The 17,901-nt window shown below is 37.0% G+C and overlaps 1 protein-coding gene and 1 pseudogene across 5 annotated transcripts in view; one reads left to right on the top strand and one right to left on the bottom strand.

The window, feature by feature from the left end:
- ATF7IP (activating transcription factor 7 interacting protein) overlaps positions 1-17,901 on the top strand; it is a 137,193-nt gene that overhangs the window by 106,160 nt on the left and 13,132 nt on the right. For all 5 annotated transcript variants that reach the window (XM_074194544.1, XM_074194540.1, XM_074194543.1 and 2 more), the window contains 3 exons: positions 2,275-2,353; positions 9,879-10,034; positions 12,479-12,667. In XM_074194544.1, coding sequence (XP_074050645.1) covers positions 2,275-2,353; positions 9,879-10,034; positions 12,479-12,667 — 424 coding nt within the window. The remainder of the gene's footprint in view (positions 1-2,274; positions 2,354-9,878; positions 10,035-12,478; positions 12,668-17,901) is intronic.
- On the bottom strand, positions 16,184-17,831 carry LOC141493573 (lymphocyte-specific protein 1 pseudogene; annotated as a pseudogene).

Genomic DNA, 17,901 nt, shown 5'->3' with positions numbered 1-17,901 from the left:
TGCCAGTTTTCACATAAGACATCTTGGATGCTATAGAGGTCATTATGAGAAATCATCAGTCTTGGGATCTTACTGAGTTTCTGGCCAGCATTTCTAAGCAGCAGGTAGAGGTGGTCCACTTTCCCAGACATCGAGGGCTAGGGTTAAATGATGCAATAAGATTTTCTTCCAAAACTCATAATTGAATAAAATTACTCACAAAACAGAAATTGTACTCGACTCATTGAGTAGAAAGGGAACTGAGCAGAGACCAGGATTGAGTCACAAGATGGAGTTATTTGTGGTTGATTCTATTCCCACAATACTTGCTGTCCCAATCCCCTCAATATTTTCATTCTTCTAAATCAAGAACTGATTTCTACTACATGTTAAGTTTTTGACACAGGTCAAGGAAAAATAGTGTCTGCTTTTTTACCCTAACAGTTTTTTCCCCTAACAACTATAGTAAAAGACTCAATTCAAATTCATCAGCAGTTCAAAAATATTTTACATTGACTAATATTCTTTAAAGTAATGAAAAAATAAAGCTAATCTAAATTTTTAAAAATGAAACTAATTCAAATTGGACTACAATTGCATAGTAATGATATGCAGTTAGTGTTATCCGTTATTACATCTTGAAATCATTACCTCAAGTTTCCATTATGTAGCTTATAATTCACATCTTATATAAAATCACAGTTCCTCACAATTACTCAGAATTTTCAATAAAATTTTTTCTGCCAGGTTTCTAAGCTTGAAAACAAATAATCCTTTTCAGAAATTGTTGTTTCAGTTAGCAAGAGATATTATTTGTTTGAAGTTTGATTTTCATGATTTTCTTGCTATCTTTGTATATTTTTAACTGAATTGTGTGATTGGAAGAGAAGAGGATTTTATTAAAATTATTCTTAGAAATCTTCATTCTGATGATAGGAATTGCTATTGACTGAGTATCTGTGTAGTCATATGACTCTACCCCTTCTAACTGGTACCCTAACTTATGATTGGCAAAACTTTTTTTTTTAAGGATTTTACAAGACAAATTGGGGTTAAGTGGTTTGCCCAAGACCACACAGCTAGGTAATTATTAAGTGTCCGAGGCCGGATTTGAACACAAGTACTTCTGACTCCAGGACTGGTGCTCTATCCACTGTGCCACTTAGCTGGCTCTGTTGGCAAAACCTTTAAAACTACTCACTTTGTTAATAGTAACTTTTCTCCTTTACTCCTGTACCATTACAGAAATTACTTTACCATTACTTTTCTCCTGTACCATTACAGAAATTAGCTGGTTCACCAAGGGGTGAAATTAGTGCCGGGTCAGGGAAAGAACAATCAAGTTATATTGTCAGTGTATTAAAATGAGTCAGTGATAAATTTTGAACCTGAAAAAACATTTTGAGTTAAATTCCACTAGAAAATAGATTGAGGGGCAGCTAGGTGGTTGAAGCACTGGCTCTGGAGTCAGGAGTACCTGGGTTCAAATCCTGTCCCAGACACTTAATAATTACCTAGCTGTGTGGCCTTGGGCAAGCTACTTAACCCCCCATATGCCTTGCAAAAACCTGAAAAAAACATAGATTGAAGGAACAATTCGGTGGTACAGTGGAACTGCAGCTCAGTGGTGCAATGGATAGAGCATTGGCCCTGAAGTCAGGAGGACCTTGAGTTCAAATCTGGCTTCAGACACTTAATAATAATTACCCAGCTGTGTGACCTTAGACAAGTTACTTAATCCCATTGCTTTGCAATAACTTATAAAAAAGAAAAGAAAGAAAAAGAAAGATTGAATGTATTTCTGGTTATTTCAGGGAAAACATGAAATGTCACTAGCTTTTCCTAGGAATACAATTTTGAAGAATTGAAATACTGTATATTGTTTATTCAGTCTTCCATCCTTCAATTTTTTTCTGAATAAGACATTCATAATAAATACTGTAACAATGTATTTCTGTGTGGTTCATACACTTAGCTTCATTGATTTATCCTTTCTGTGATTTTTAATCTGTAAACCATTTTTCATTGAAAATGATCTTTGGTGCCTTTCTTTTTCCTCAAACATCTTTTTATAGTGTATGATTTATTTTAAAGTCTGGATTCTGTCTTCTACTCCTTAATTCTCAGTGCTTCATCACCGCTCTCTCCACCTTAGTAACTAATTTAGTAACTAATCTAGACTTTTCCAAATCCCCTCCCCCTTTTGTTTTAACTCAGTATTCCCTTTCCCCCCCTTTCCTCTTCTTTCATATCTTCCCAGTTGCCTTTTCAAAATGCAGAACTTTTGTTTTTCAGAGTGGAAAAGCCACAGGCAGTGATTCAGGAGGTGTCATTGATCTCACATTGGATGATGAAGAAGTTGGTACTTCACAGGGTAAGTCAAAGAAGTTCCACTTTCTAGAGAGTGCATCTTTTTAGTAATGGACTTATAGTAGTAGCTGGAGGTAGTTCTTGGAAGTCTTTCATTTCAAAATTTTTTTTCTTTTTAAAAAAATTTTTTTATTTAAGGCAATAGGGTTTAGTGACTTGCCCAAGGTCACACCACTGGTAATTATTTAAAGTGTCTGAGGGCAGATTTGAATCAGGTCCTCCTGACTCCAGGGCTAGTGCTCTATCCACTATGCCCCATTTCAAAATTTTCCATAATGTATTCTTGTTGGTGGTCTTAAAAACCATTTACCCAAAGGTGGTTCTGATTCTTAACTTTTTGGCCATTTCCACTTTAATTATTAAAATGTTGTATTGTGAGTGAGTTAACTTATATGTTGTTAACAGAACACTGACTACAAATATAAATTAGCAATTTACATTTTTAAAAATATCTTTTTATCTTTAGCAGAATTATTAGGTGTTGTAAAGTATCAATATCTGTTTCTTTCCCCAGATTTTTTTTTCCTTAAAAGACTGACATTCTTCAGTTTAGCTGTTCATTGGAAATTGTTCAAAGGAAAAAAAACCTTGCTTTTGCTGACTTTTCAACTAGTTTTGAAGTTTTGTTGATGGAAGATGATGGAAGAATGGAAATTCTTGCTATAAGATTCATGAGGCTTGTTATTTTGTAAATTTTGACTGTATTTTGGAAGTGATAAGTTAAATTATGTCTTGTTTCTATGACCTCAGAGCTTAACAAACAAAACCCAATAATTATAATAGGCAGGAAATGGAGAACATAATGATAAAACATGGTAAGGGGTACTTTTCTTGCACATCTTCCAATTTGGAACCTTCTTTTCAAATGTGTGCATATATATATTCAACTAGCACTGTGGCAGGTGGAAAATAAAATGACAGAAGAAACAAATGTTCACTCTTCTGAGCATAATAATTTATTAAGCAATGCATATCAATTGCCCAATAAATTGGAGCCAACTCAGCTTTGGCCCTGGATCCTGAATACGAGGCATACAGATTCCTTTTTGTTTTGTTTTTTTCAAAGCAATGGAGTTAAGTGACTTGCCCAAGGTCACACAGCTAGGTAATTATTAAGTGTCTGAGGCTGGATTTGAACTCAGGTTGTTCTGACTCCAGGGCTAGTGCTCTTATCCACTGTGCCATGACCTCTAGCATCACCCTGTAAAGATTGGACATTCAGATTCATCTACTAATCAGTTTTACTCTCTGTGCTTTGTGACCTCCCACTATCTGTTCCTCTCCCCACCTCTCATATTTATTTTCCTCAACCTTCCCAACCATATTACACCTCAAACTTCTGTATCTCTTCCACTGTGCCTACTGGAATTCCCATTTCAGAATGAATAAACTTCCTTTTATTCTGGGCCTTTTTCATCTACTCACTTTTAATCTTTCATTTGTTAATCCTTTCATCTACTTTTACTCCTGAGCTCCTGTTTTCCTCTTGTGACATGCATCCCTGGTCTTCCTCTTTTCTCTCACATTGCACCTCCCACATTGGATCTGGAAAGTCAGAATACCCCTTTTTCCCGTTGCCATCTCCTTTTGCAGACATTTCATCTGTCTTATCCTTTGAAATTTATGCTATTTAAATTTTTCACCCAGTATAGGTGCATAGCTCTTGGTCTATAATGTCTGATGTCAGAGTCTGATGTATTTTAACCCTCATGTTGTTATTCTTTCTTTTTCAAAAAGTTCGACACCTTAAGTTCATTCCTTCTAAATTATGTCCCTAACACTAGGGGACTAAAGCACCACACATATAGATGCTTTCTCAGAAATCCCCTTAACCTCTCATTTCATCAGTCTCTTCAAATCTCATAATCTACTGTTTTCCTCTGCTGAGAGATAACTGAGTAGCCCTGCAGATAAAACACTAGGCCTGAAGATAGGAAAAACCAGGTTCATGTGTGACCTCAGACAATGAGTAACTATTGTCACTCTACAAGTAACCTCTATTTGCCTCAGTTTCTTCAACTATAAAATTGGAGAAATAATAGCATCTTCCCCATGAAGTTTTTTGGAGAATCAAAGGAAATGATATTTGTAAAGCATTAAACACAGTACCTGAACTTGCTGGTCACTTAATGTTTCCTCCCTTCTCAGTCATACGCAAAGGTAGTCATACTCTGGATCTTGCCATTCATTACCCACTGTTCCTTTGAATTGATTAAAAAAAACCTGATATTCCTCGTTCTGACCCTAATATTCTATTATTCCAGTTCTCCCATAACTTTACCCCTCTTAAACCTAGTTTTTTCCCTTTAATTTGGAGCCTCTTAATCCCTCCAGCCCTCAGTATTTTCTCAGGACATTACCTCTCCTCTGGCTTTACTTTGCTCCCTTCCCAACCTCAACCCTGTTCTTAATAATTCAGTTTTATATTGTCCTCTACTACTAAATTCCTCACCCCCACCACCCCCACCCCCACCCCGGTCCTGTTACTGCTCATTACTTGTCAGACTCCATCCTTGGATTACTTCTTCCTGTCTGCTTCTTGTACCTAAATTGCTGCCCAATGGAACTGGAAGATTTTATTAAATCATGGTGATGATAATGTTTGTCCTTTCTTCTTAAAGAAGAATCAGGGAGGTGTAATGCCTTGAGAAGCACATGAACTGGATTTGAATGAAGGGGTGTTGTGCTAAGTCAACAGCCTCTCTTTCTCCTCCAGAGCCATCTAGGTCCAGTGGCCAGAATATAGATCAGGACGTCTGGAGATGGCCCTGGATGCAAGACAGTCAGGATTAAGTGACTTCCCCAAGGTCACACAGTTAGGAAATGTCAAGTGTCTTAAGGTCACATTTGAACTCAGGTCTCTCTGCCTCAGGCCCCTCCTGTTCCAGGCTCTCTCCCACTTCCCCACTGCTGCCCAAAGGATGATTCCATTCCCTTTTATTACTTTTATGACCCTGTATAAATTCTTCTATTCTTTAATAACCTGCCCCATCTTATCTGCTTGCCTTGCCTGCTGTTCATCACCTTGTTCTGCTCAGAAGTCCACTCCCAGTTGGACGTCAGTGCTTTTTGTGTTTGTGCGCCTAGTGTACCTGATGCTGTTAACAAGCAAATGGGTAGGTGCTTGTTAAATGCCTGCTGACTTGCTTTGATAACAGTTTGCTACTCAACTTCATAAAAATTGGATCATTAGTACAGGACTGGAATCAAACAGCTCAGTTATTCCTAAATTCTTTAGATTAACTTGACTTTCAATGTAACAAATGCCCTGGTTTTAACTTCATAAAAATCAAGAAAGTATGAGAGTTTTTGAGAGAATGCAAGCTTGAGTTTTTCTTGGGAATCTATCAGCAGCTAATGTTTCACTGGTCAATAGTGTTTGCATTTATAACAGGGATCTGGAAAAAGAATAAGCCTTTATTTAAATTTTTAAAAAACTCGATTAAATTTCATGCACTTGGAAAGAGCAGATAAGTTTAGACATCCCTTAACTTCACATCATACAACATAGCTTACACTATATTTAGTTAAAAGTTGTCCCCTTCTCTCTGGGGCAGACAGATGATGACATGGATGGTGTACTGGAAAAGTTAACCACCTCATTACAGGTATGTGCCTTAAGAAAATTATTGATAGAGAAAATTAAAACCAGTGGCAATTGATGGTATTGCAGAATTCAGTTGTGCTTAATTCAACACATTTATCAACTGCCTGACATGTAGGTTGCAAAGATTAAAAATAAAAAATAGAGGGGCGGCTAGGTGGTGCAGTGGATAAAGCACTAGCTCTGGAGTCAGGAGTACCTGGGTTCAAATCTGGTCTCAGACACTTAATAATTACCTGGCTGTGCGACCTTGGGCAAGCCACTTAACCCTATCTGTCTTGCAAAAACCCAAAAACCTAAAAATAAAAAATAGCTAAAGTATATAGAGATAAAAGAGAGAAGCACTACCAATCCAGAGCAAAGGGAATAATTAAAAACTTGATGTGGTAGGTGCCATCTGAACTTGATACGTAAAAGAAAGTAAGTTTTCTGGGATGTATAGGTAAAGAAACATTCTAGGTATGAGGCATAATGTACAAAGGTGTAGAAATAGAAAATGTAATACTGAGTTTCAGGAATGTCTATTAGGCCAGGCACAGCATTTGATGGTGTAAAGGGGAGTAAAATAAAGAAATATAAGCTGAAACCACATTATGGAGAGTGTTCGAAGTGTAGGCTGAAGCTTTTTTTGTAGTGGCAAAGAATTGACCTGCTCATCAATTGGGAAATGACTGAAGAAACAAAATATGAATGTGATGGAACTCTATTGTTTTATAAGAAATCATGAAGGACTGGATTTCAGAATAGCATGGGAAAACTTGCATGAACTGATGCTGAGTGAAGTGAGCAGAACCAGAATATCATGTTCACCAATAGCAACATTGGGTGATAATCAACTATGTTAGGCTTCATTTCAGCAGTATAATAATCAGAGACAATTCTAAAAGACTTGTGATGGAAATACCATCCATATCTCGAGAAAGATTGGAGTTTAAATGCAGACCAGAGTTTATTATCTTCAATTTAAAAAAAAAGAACAGTTGTCTTATGATTCTTTCACAACATCATTAATATGGATCCATATTTGGTATGGTTGGTTATAGATGTAGAGAGCCTATGTTACCTAGGGGTGAGTGAGGGGAAAAGTATAAAAATGATTGTTGCAAACTACTATTACATATAGCCAGAAAAATAATTAAGAAAACAAATAAATATTTAAAAATGTATAGACTGAGGAGTTTGTGCATGGAGAAAAATTTGGAGCCACAGGCATTCTTGAGGAGACTACAGTTATCAACCCTGTGCTTTTACATAATTATTTTAGTAGCTGTTGAAAGTATATATTGGAGAATGGAGAGACTGTTTAGAAGAGATAGAAAGCTTTTCACAGTAGTCTATGCAAGAGATTATATAGGCCAGAGTTAGACTGCGTAGAAGCAAGAGATGTGTAGGTAGAATTGGCAAGACACAGCATCTGATTTTTGAAACTTCAGACCGTTGGAAATGTTCATTTCATCTGTTAAAGAGGATTTTGTAGACATTTAGTTCAAAGTAAAGTCATTGCAGTTATTTTTTTTAATTAAAGATTTTATTTTTTTTGAGTTTTGCGATTTCCCCCCCGATCTTACTTGCCCCCCCCCCCCCCACAGAAAGCAATTTGTCAGTCTTTACATTGTTTCCATGTTGTACATTGGTCCAAATTGAGTGTGATGAGAGAGAAATCATATCCTTAAGAAAGAAACATAAAGTATAAGAGATAACAAGATCAAACAATAAGATATCAGGTTTTTTTTTTTCTAAATTAAAGGGAATAGTCCTTGAACTTTGTTCAAATTCCACGGTTCTTTATCTGGATACAGTTGGTATTCTCCATTGCTGACAACCCAAAATTGTCCCTGATTGTTGCACTGATGGAATGAGCAAGTCCATCAAGGTTGATTATCATCCCCATGTTGCTGTTAGGGTGTACAGTGTTTTTCTAGTTCTGCTCATCTCAATCAGCATCAGTTCATGCAAATCCCTCCAGGCCTCCCTGAATTCCCATCCCTCCTGGTTTCTAATAGAAAAATTGTGTTCCATGGCATACATAAACCACAGTCTGCCTAAGCCATTCCCCAATTGAAGGACATTTACTTGATTTCCAATTCTTAGCCACCACAAACAGGACTGCTATGAATATTTTTATACAAGTGATGCTTTTACCCTTTTTTATCATCTCTTCAGGGTATAGACCCAGTAGTGGTATTGCTGGATCAAACAGTATGCACATTTTTGTTGCCTTTTGGGCTTAGTTCCAAATTTTTCTCCAGAAAGGTTGGATGTTTTCACAGCTACACCAACAATGAATTAGTGTCCCAGATTTCCTACAACCCTTCCAACAATGATTGTTATCCTTTTTGGTCATATTGGCCAGTCTGAGAGGTGTGAGGGTGGTACCTCAGAGAAGCTTTAATTTGCATTTCTCTAACAAGTAATGCTTTAGAGCAATTTTTCATATGACTATGGATTATTTTGATCTCCTCATCTGCAAATTGTCTTTGCATTTCCTTTGACCATTTGTCAATTGGGGAATTTTTTTTTGTTTTTTTTTAATCTGACTTGGTTCTGTATATTTTAGAAATGAGTCTTTTGTCAGAAACATTAGTTGTAAAGATTGTTTTCCATCTTACTACATTTCTTTTGATCCTGGCTACAGTGGTTTTATCTGTGCAAAAGCTTTATAATTTAATTGAATTTAATTGAAGTCATCTGCTTTGTTTTAGTGACGTTCTCCATCTCTTCCTTGGTCATAAACTGCTTCCCTTTCCATGTTTTTTTTATGTCTAAATCTTGCATCCATTTGGATCTTATCTTGGTATAGGTTGTGAGGTGTTGGTGTAATCTAAGTTTCTTCCATACTAACTTGCAATTTTCCCAGCAGTTTTTATCAGAGAGAGTTTTTATCCCAATAGCTGGACTCTTTGGGTTTATCAAACAGCAGATTACTATAATTGTTTCCTGCTATTGCACCTAGTTTATTCCACTAGTCCACCACTCTATTTCTTAGCCAATACCAGACAGTTTTGATGACTGATGCTTCGTAATATAATTTTAGATCTGGTAGGGCTTCTTTTGCACTTTTTTTTCATTGAATCCCTGGAAATTCTTGACTTTTTATTTCTCCATCTGAATTTACTTACAACTTTTTCTAACTCATTAAAATAATTTTTTGGAATTTTGATTGGTAGGGCACTAAACAGATAGTTTAGTTTTGGTAGAATTGTCATTTTTATTATATTAGGTTCATCCTGTTATTTAAATCTGATTTAATTTGTGTGAGAAGTGTTTTATAATTGTTTTCAAAAAGTTTCTGAGTCTGCCTTGGCAAATAGACTCCCATGTATTTTATATTGTCTGAGGTTACTTTTTATGGGATTTCTTTTTCTGCCTCTTACTGCTGTATCTTGCTAGTCATATATAGAAAAGTTGAGGATTTATGAGGGTTTGTTTTATATCCTGCAACTTTGCTAAAATTGCCAATTGTTTCTAGTAGTTTTTTTGGATGCTTTCTTGGGATTCTCTAGATATACCATCATGTCATTTGCAAAGAGTGAGAGTTTTGTCTCTTCCTTCCCAATTCTAATTGTTTCAGTTTCTTTTTCTTCCCTAATTGCTGAAGCCAACATTTTTAATACTATATTGAATAGTAGTGGTGATAATGAGTATCCTTGTTTCCACCCCTGATCTTATTTCACCATAATGGTTTTATAATTCTAGGCCAGAATCTGAAGAGATAGAATTCATTCTTAAATCTTAATGGAATTGTAGATTTTGTTTTAATTATATCATAGCTCAATTTTCAGTTAAATAAAGTAAAAGTGGTAACACAGTTGTACTTTTCTACTTGTAATTTGAAGGCAAATGTTGACCTCTACCTGAAAGAGAAATTATTTACCTTGTCCCCTGCCTTCTGGTTTTCTGACAAAGAATACTCTTTCTTTAACAGATCCAAAAAAATTAAATCATGCACCTGTATCAGTGATGAGTCAATCTTCTCAACCTCTTCCTCGTCCATTACAACCCTTGCAGCCTGTCCCTTTGCAGCAGCCAGGGGTGCCAACAAGTGGACCATCCCAAACGACCATACACCTACTACCTACAGGTACTATTTGCTTAATAGCTTTACTAAAATTAAATTGATTGAAATTAAGTCTTGGGTTTTTTTTTGTTTTTTGGGGGGAGGATTTGAAGTCATCTTGGAGGGATGTGATCTATGGGAAATAAAAAGTTGAAAAGAATGACTTAGTATCACATTTGATTAATAACTATTTTTTGGGAAGTAAAAGAGCTTAGATTCACCATACATTTCACAAATCTGCTTGCACCAAGCATTTCATTGTCATAACTAGAGGTAAAAGGAGCTAACAGGACTATATTCATTATCTCCCCAAGTCTGTACATTTTTTTTTCCCTGGTAACTGCCAAACACCCATCTTAAGAACTTCTAAGGATAACTGGAACATGACAGATAATTGTTTTTCTTTTACAAGGCAATGGGGTTAAGTGACTTGCCCAGTTTCACACAGCTAGGTAATTATTAAGTGTTTGAGGACAGATTTGGACTCAGATCTTCCTGATTCCAGGGCCAGTGCTCTTTCCACTGCACTACCTCACTGCCTCAGATAATTTTTTTTTAAAAAAGCTTTATATGAAATTTACTGTTCACATGTTAAACTGATCTTGGTGCTTTATTTTCTGTAGAGGAGGTGTTCACTAATGCAATATATACTCCATCTCAAGAAACCTTTAACCAGATAACTCAGGGCTTTGAGATCTTAACTTACCCACCCAGAACTGAATGAAAACTGATTATGAAAGGAGCATTTCTTTGTGACCCTGCTACAATAGATAGAATGCTGATGTGGGATTTTTCTAAACTTGAATTGTTATCATCTTTAATATCGTATGTTTAACATTACTTAAATTTCCAAATATATCTTCCCTACTGTTCCCTTAAAATTAGAAATAAAAACAAAGAATACAGAGAGTGATTAAAAAAAGCAATCCAGCAAAACTAAACAACATATTAAATAAATCAGATTGTTTATTTAGTGTTTGGTATCCACAGTTCTTCAACTCTGTAAATATGGGAGGCAGGTTCATATTCTGGACTTTTATTTTCATTTGGGGTTGTCAGCACCAGGACATATAATGTAACTTATAAAACAGTTTCTGCTGCCATATATTTGATTGAGTGAAATGATTCACTCCATTGTTTTAATCTAATCCCTCTAGTATTGTCACAGGTCACTAGACTTAATATTAACTCATGAAATTTTTATGATGATACTATATTACATATAATAATTAAATTGATTATTAAAAATTAATCAGCAATCAGCTGTCATTCCTGATAATTCTAAATTACCAGATGTTTTTTGAATTAAGCTATATTTAATGAATGAATTTTCTTTTGTCAGGCAAGTCTTTTTGTTTTGAATTTAAGTATTAGAATGTTTAAATGACTGATGAGGGCATCTTGTGCTTATGTTTCTATTTCTTCTTTTGCCCTATCATTTTGTTTTTCAAACATTAGGTGCCTGACATAAGTAAGTGCTTATTGTCAAATGAATGATTATTTATCTTCATTGTAATGGTTCTGCTGAAATAGCAAAAATTTTGAGGTTTCTTGCTACCAAATTTTGGTTACTTTCTTTTTCATTATCTGTCAGTTTTTTATTGAATTTAAGCTTTTTGATTTCTCAATCCTTCTTTTGCTATTGGAGCGATTGATTGATAGAGGGGAAACAACCCAGTGAAGAGGTGGAAGAAAGAAGGATATTATTAGTGAGAATAAAAGACTTAGGGGAGCTGTCATTAAAAGACTGAAATGGAGAAAAAGGAGAGATTAAAAGAAGGGAGAAAAGGTTGTATGTAGCTGCTAGGGATCTTGGGTAAAAGCTACTTGTGCAAAATAAAAGGTTAACTAGTGTAGCAAACAGAAGGGAAGCTAACCATATCTTTTTAAAATTTTGATTAGTGGAGGGATCAACACTTCTAGTTATTGAGTCCTTGATGAAGAGTACATAGCCTAAATCTAACATGATGGGAATTAGGTCTTCATGGTCCATTCCTAATAATAAAGACTTTATTTAGGCAGCTGTTGAATAGGGATTGCCTTTTTCTCATTTCTTTGCATATATAGTAACCTATTTCCCTTTTCCCTTTACATTATCCTGTTTTTTCCTTCTTCCAAAATAAAGAATAGGAAATATAACTGAGCTTGGAATTTCTCTGTGACAATACATATATATGAATGAATGTATATGTGTATGTATCCCAACAGCATAAGATATGATATAAAGATATTTCATGAATTTTTGATTAACTCAGACATTCTCTTATTATATCCCTTGAATTTGACATTATCAAATTTATCCATGATCACATTTTGAAAGTATTAGTTATATTAGTTTGATAGTATTTAATAGTTTTCACAGAGGAATGTTAGCTTTAATTCTGTCTTGACAGACATATAAAAGCTGTTTTACATTTAATTTGTTTGTTTATTGCATACTTGTTAAGTCTTTTTCCATTTCCTAAAAGCTCCAACTACCGTGAATGTGACACACCGGCCTGTAACTCAGGCTGCTACAAGACTCCCAGTTCCAAGAGTTCCTACTAATCACCAGGTGGTTTATACCACTCTTCCTGCACCACCAGCCCAAGCTCCAGTAAGAGGAGCAGTTTTGCAAAACTCTACTGTACCTATACGACAGGTCAACCCTCCAAACGGTAAGGAACACTATTTTAAACAAGAACAGATACTTAACTGATCTTTAGGAAAGATTAACATGTTTAGAATTAACAAAATTGCCTCCAGTTTTAAACAGCAATAAAATTTAGTCTTTTATATTATTTGCATGCTTATCTGTTACTCAGTTTTAGGTTCAACCATTTGTGACATGTTAATTTAACCACAAAACTAAAATTTAAGTGCCCCTTATTTATTTTAAAAATATACTTGTTCTTAAATGACTGCTGTCAGAGATCTTTTTAGTTTTTGCAAGGCAAATGGGGTTAAGTGGCTTGCCCAAGGCCACACAGCTAGGTTATTATTAAGTGTCTGAGACTGGATTTGAACCCAGGTACTCCTGACTCCAGGGCCAGTGCTCTATCCACTGCACCACCTAGCTGCCGCGCCCCCCCCCCCCCCCCCCCCCCCCCGATCATTTTTGCTAAAACTATAGTATCTTTCCTTTCTTCACATTCAGAAAAGGTGTACAGAGTGGTGGGGAGGGGCAGTCTATTAATAAAATGTGGAATATTCTTCAGTTTCAGGAGGGGAATAATAAATAAAAAAGATACTGAAAAAGACTTAGGCAGTCATAAAATTTTAAGACTTAATTGATTCCAGGAGTGGGGAAAAACAAACAAGAACCAGCTAAAATTTTGGGATTACTTGTCAAGTAATCAATTGTCAATTTTCTAATTAAATAGTAAAGAGATTCTCCTTACACTTTTCATTTCTTCCTTCCCCTCCCTTTTTCCTTTTTATTTTTGTTTTGCACTGAATAAGAATTTATGGATCATGTGTTTCTGTTTCATTGTTGAGGTATTGCTTTTGTTTTAAAATAAAAGCAAAGAATTATAGAGCTAAAGTCATCCCCTCTATAAAAGACTTCTGCTGACGGGAGGAGCCCATATTATCCTAATATAGTCTGCTGTATTTTTAATAAGTTTTTTTTCCTTATGCCAAAACTAATATGCCCCTCTGCAACTTCTATCCATTACTCCTAGTTCCACACTCTTGTCATCTGATGAACAAATTAATTCATCTTTCATGAGACAATACTTCAAATACTTGAAGATAATCTCTCTTAGAGATTATTCTCCTATCTACATGTGGCTTGAATTTGAGATTTTTCACCATCCAGATTTCCTTATTTTCCTACCCATATATAGCCACTTAGTGTTCTTCTTCAAGAGGAATGCACAAAACTAAGCAAACTACTTAAGGTAAACCCAGACCAGTACACAAGAGTGTACTCATCTGCCTAGTCTTGGCTATTTTTCCTATCCTTATGGAACCAAGAGGTAACCATTGCCTTAGTTGCCATATCATATTATTCACTTATTAAATAAATAAAACTCTTAGGGACAAATTTTTTCTAAATACACCTTCCCAATCTTGTATTTGGATTGTTAATTTTTAAAATTCAAGTTTATGAATACATTTATCCTTTTGAAATTTTGTAAGGATTCTTAACATCCCTTTATCCTGGTGCAAAAGTATAGTGCACAGGACTAGAGAGATGCCTTGGTCACACTATGCACACTATACCTAGTACAAGATTGCTTTCTTTTCTTTTTTCTTTTTTTTTCTGGCAAGTCAGTGGGTTCAGTGACTTGCCCAAGGTCACATAGCTAGTAAATATCAAGGGTCTGAGGTCAGTTTTGAACTCAGATCTTCCTGACTCCAGAGCCACTGTTAGATCCACTGCACCACCTAATTGCCCTATTAGTTCAGGATTTCTTAATCATTTTTGTGTAATCCTTTGGCAGGATGGTGAATTTCACTGATCTAGAGTTAAGAATCTCTAGATTCACTACTAGGTCTGTGTCCCAAAGAGATCATAAAAAAATGGGAAAGTTCCACATGGACAAAAAAATATTTATAGCAGTTCTTTTTGTAGTGGCAAAGAATTGGAAATAGAGGGGGATGCCCATCAATTCGGGAATGGCTGAACAAATTGTGGTATATGAATGTTATGGAATACTATTGTTTGTAAGAAACTATAAAGCAACCAGACTTTAGAAAAGCATGGAAAGACTTGTATGAATTTATGCTGAGTGAAGTAAGCAGACCCAAGAGAACTGTGCACATTAACAGCAACATTGTAAGATGATCCACGATGATGAATGCAGCTCCTCTCAGCAATTCAGTGATCAAGGACAATCATGAGAGACCTGTTCTGGATAATGCCATCCAGAGAAAAAACTATGCGTTCTGAATGCAAAACAAAGCATACTATGTTAACTTTTTAAAACTTTATTTTTTCTTTTTTATAATTTCCCCCCCGTTGTTCTAAGCCTTCTTTCAGAACATGGACTAATATGGAAATATGTTGAACACGATTGTACATGTACAACTTTTACGGAATTGTTTGCCCTCGTGGGGAGGGGTGAAGGAAGGGGGAGGATGAAGGAAAAATGTGGTATTCATAAACTTTTAGGTGATACTTTTAGATAGTTTTCAATCTTTGCATGTAGTTAAAAATAATGAAGGGGGAGAATCTGTGAATTCATCTGGAGTATTATTTCAGATCTAGGGACTTATTCTATCTTCTCTTGCATTTCCCTTTTCCTTTTACCTTCCATCTTTCCCAACAATAGTCTCTTTTCCAATGATTCCTATTTTCTCAGTATGTGGCCAAGGTATTTAAGCTTCAGCTTCAGTATTTAACTTTCCAGTGAATAGCCTGAATTAAGTTAAGTACTGACTGATTTGATCTCCTTGCTGTTCATGGAACTCTCAAAAGTCTTCTCCAGCATTAAGGGTTGATTCTGTGGTTTTCAGCTTTCCTTATAGTCCAATTCTCACAGCCATATGTTGCTCCTAGAACTTTGACTAGTATGACCCTTTGTCAGTAAGGTGATGTCTCTGCTTTTTTTAGTATGCTGTCCAGATTTTGTTATAGCTTTCTTTCCAAAGAGCAAGCACCTTTAATTTCATGGATGCAGTCACTGTCTGCCAGTGGCCTTTGAGACCAAGGATATATCTGACACTGTTTCCACCTTTCCTTTCTATTACCCAGAAAATAAAGGGATCAGTTACCAAGATTTTAGTTTGTTTTTTTTTTTCTTAGAACTACTTCAGGTCCTTTATTAAGCATTTTAAAAAGACCCAGAAATCCAGGATCCAAAATAGAGAGGGGCAAACAGGAAATAGAGAAAACTTGGGCAGGGGGATGGGAGACTTGTCTGGGGTGGCCAGAGAGGTCAGCCCAAGCCTTTTGGGGCTGCCCCTCTGCCACCCACCCCAATCCCCAGAGAAGCTAAAGGGGGGGGGGAGAGCAGAGAAGGGGGGGCAGAGACACCAGAGTCAAGTTAAAAATGGATTTTAAAAATCTGCTGGGGAAGAGATCATTGGAGAACGGACATTTTAAGGGACATTTTGTAGTAGATGAGTCAAAGGCAAGGAAGGTGTGTGGGGGGGTTCCCCTTCTTTAGAGTTGAAGCAGCAAATGTCCAGGATGAAGGCATCTGAGCTTTGAGGTTCAGCGATGGAACAGCTGGCAGCTGACTGGGCTAGGGAGATTCATCTATCAGCACTTTCTCATACTTGCCATGCCCGGTGACCACAAACTTATACCACTTCCCAGAGGTGGTGCTCTTGAGCTCTTGACTGTGGATAACGTCTTGCTGCCTCCCTTGTGCTCTCAGAAGCTTCTCTTGCTCATGTCTCCCGCCACAATATCCTTGCTTGGGGAGGGGGCCGGGTCTTGGCTGAGGACTGAGTCAAAAGCTCCCCAGTCTCCTATAGGTTTTTGGAGTTGGCCACAGTCATGCTGGGCATCTCAGCAGAGGGTTGTCGGGTCAGCTTTGGGGTCAGCTTTGCTGGCGGTCTCAATGGCCTGAGTGTACTGTTCCAGCCAGTCATCAATCTTGGACATGGACAACGCAGGCTGGGACTTCTTCACACTATTACTCTTCTTTATGGAATGGTTCAGGGATTCAGTTCTGTCAATGAACTTGATGGTAGGGCTGCGGCGGGGGGGGGGTCCTTTGAGTCCTAGGGTCTGAGGGCCTTGGGTTGTCTCTCTATTTCCTCCATGTCAGCTCCTCTCAGTGATACTTTCCTGTCCTTGGTCTCTTCCTGCACCTGCAGAAGACCCATCTCTTCTTCTGGGATGTCTCTCAAGGCCTCTACCTTCTCAGGACTGGTACATTGGGTCCCTACAGAGCTGGTGCAGGCTGGCTTGGGTTGGGTTCAGGTGAGGATCCTCCTCGTCTTCCTTCTCCTCTTCATAAGAGCAATGGGAAGACTCCTCAGTTGGGTCTTCATATTCTGAACTTTCTTCTTGAGGGGTCTCTCCACCCTCCAGGCAGTGAGTCTCAGCAGGTTCTGTAAGCCCTACTTACTGGAGGGTCTCCTCAGGAGTGCCCCGCTGCCAAGGCCAAGACTGCTGCTGCCATTCATAGTGGCCCCTGGCACAGCCACCCTCAGTGCCAGGCCGCTACCCAGCTCCACTCTATCCCTCTCTCTCCTCTCAGCCCTTTCACCCTCCCCCTCAATTTTAGTTTTTGTGATGTTAAACTTCCAGCCTGTTTTTATATTTTCCTCTTTTACCCTAATCATATGAGTTCTTCATTCTTCATTTTCACTACTATCAGAGTAGTATTGTCTACATATATGAGTTTGAATTTTCTCCAGGCAGCTTTATTTCTGACTTTGGACATATCATCCTGGAATTTCACATGATAGTAACTATACTGCAAATAAGTTAGGGAGATGACAATAAATATACAACCAGTTTTCCAGTTTTTAACCAATCAGTTCCATATTTAGTTCTAACTGTTGCTTCTTGGCCTGCATACAGGTTCATCAAGAGACAAGTAAGATGATCTGGTGACTGCATTTGGTCAATTCACCTTTCTGGGCTTTTCCTTAACCTGTAAATTGCGTGAGTTGGCATTGATGGTCTCTAAAGTTCCTTCTAGCTCTTAACTCTTCTAGTTCTAAGTATTTGAACTGCTGGCACATGGAAGAGGAATTAGATTTTTTCTTTGCCCCAGAGGGCAGAGCTAACTTGAAACAGCAATAAAAAAGAAGGTTTAGGCTTGATGTGAGGGGAAAAACTTAGCAGTAAAACTATCCAGAAGTGAAATGAACTATTTTGTGAGGTCATTCCTTCCCTCCTACTGCAGGGTTCTTAAGTAAAAGCTGGGTAACCATTAGTCAGATGTGATGTAGAAGGACTCTCTTTCAGGTATAAGTTTAACTATAAGGTCTTTGAAGTTCTTTT

The sequence above is a fragment of the Macrotis lagotis genome, chromosome 7, assembly GCF_037893015.1.
Source record: "Macrotis lagotis isolate mMagLag1 chromosome 7, bilby.v1.9.chrom.fasta, whole genome shotgun sequence".
Taxonomy (NCBI): domain Eukaryota; kingdom Metazoa; phylum Chordata; class Mammalia; order Peramelemorphia; family Peramelidae; genus Macrotis; species Macrotis lagotis.
Note: the sequence above shows the minus strand (reverse complement) of the source record. Positions and strands in the feature narration are given on the sequence as shown.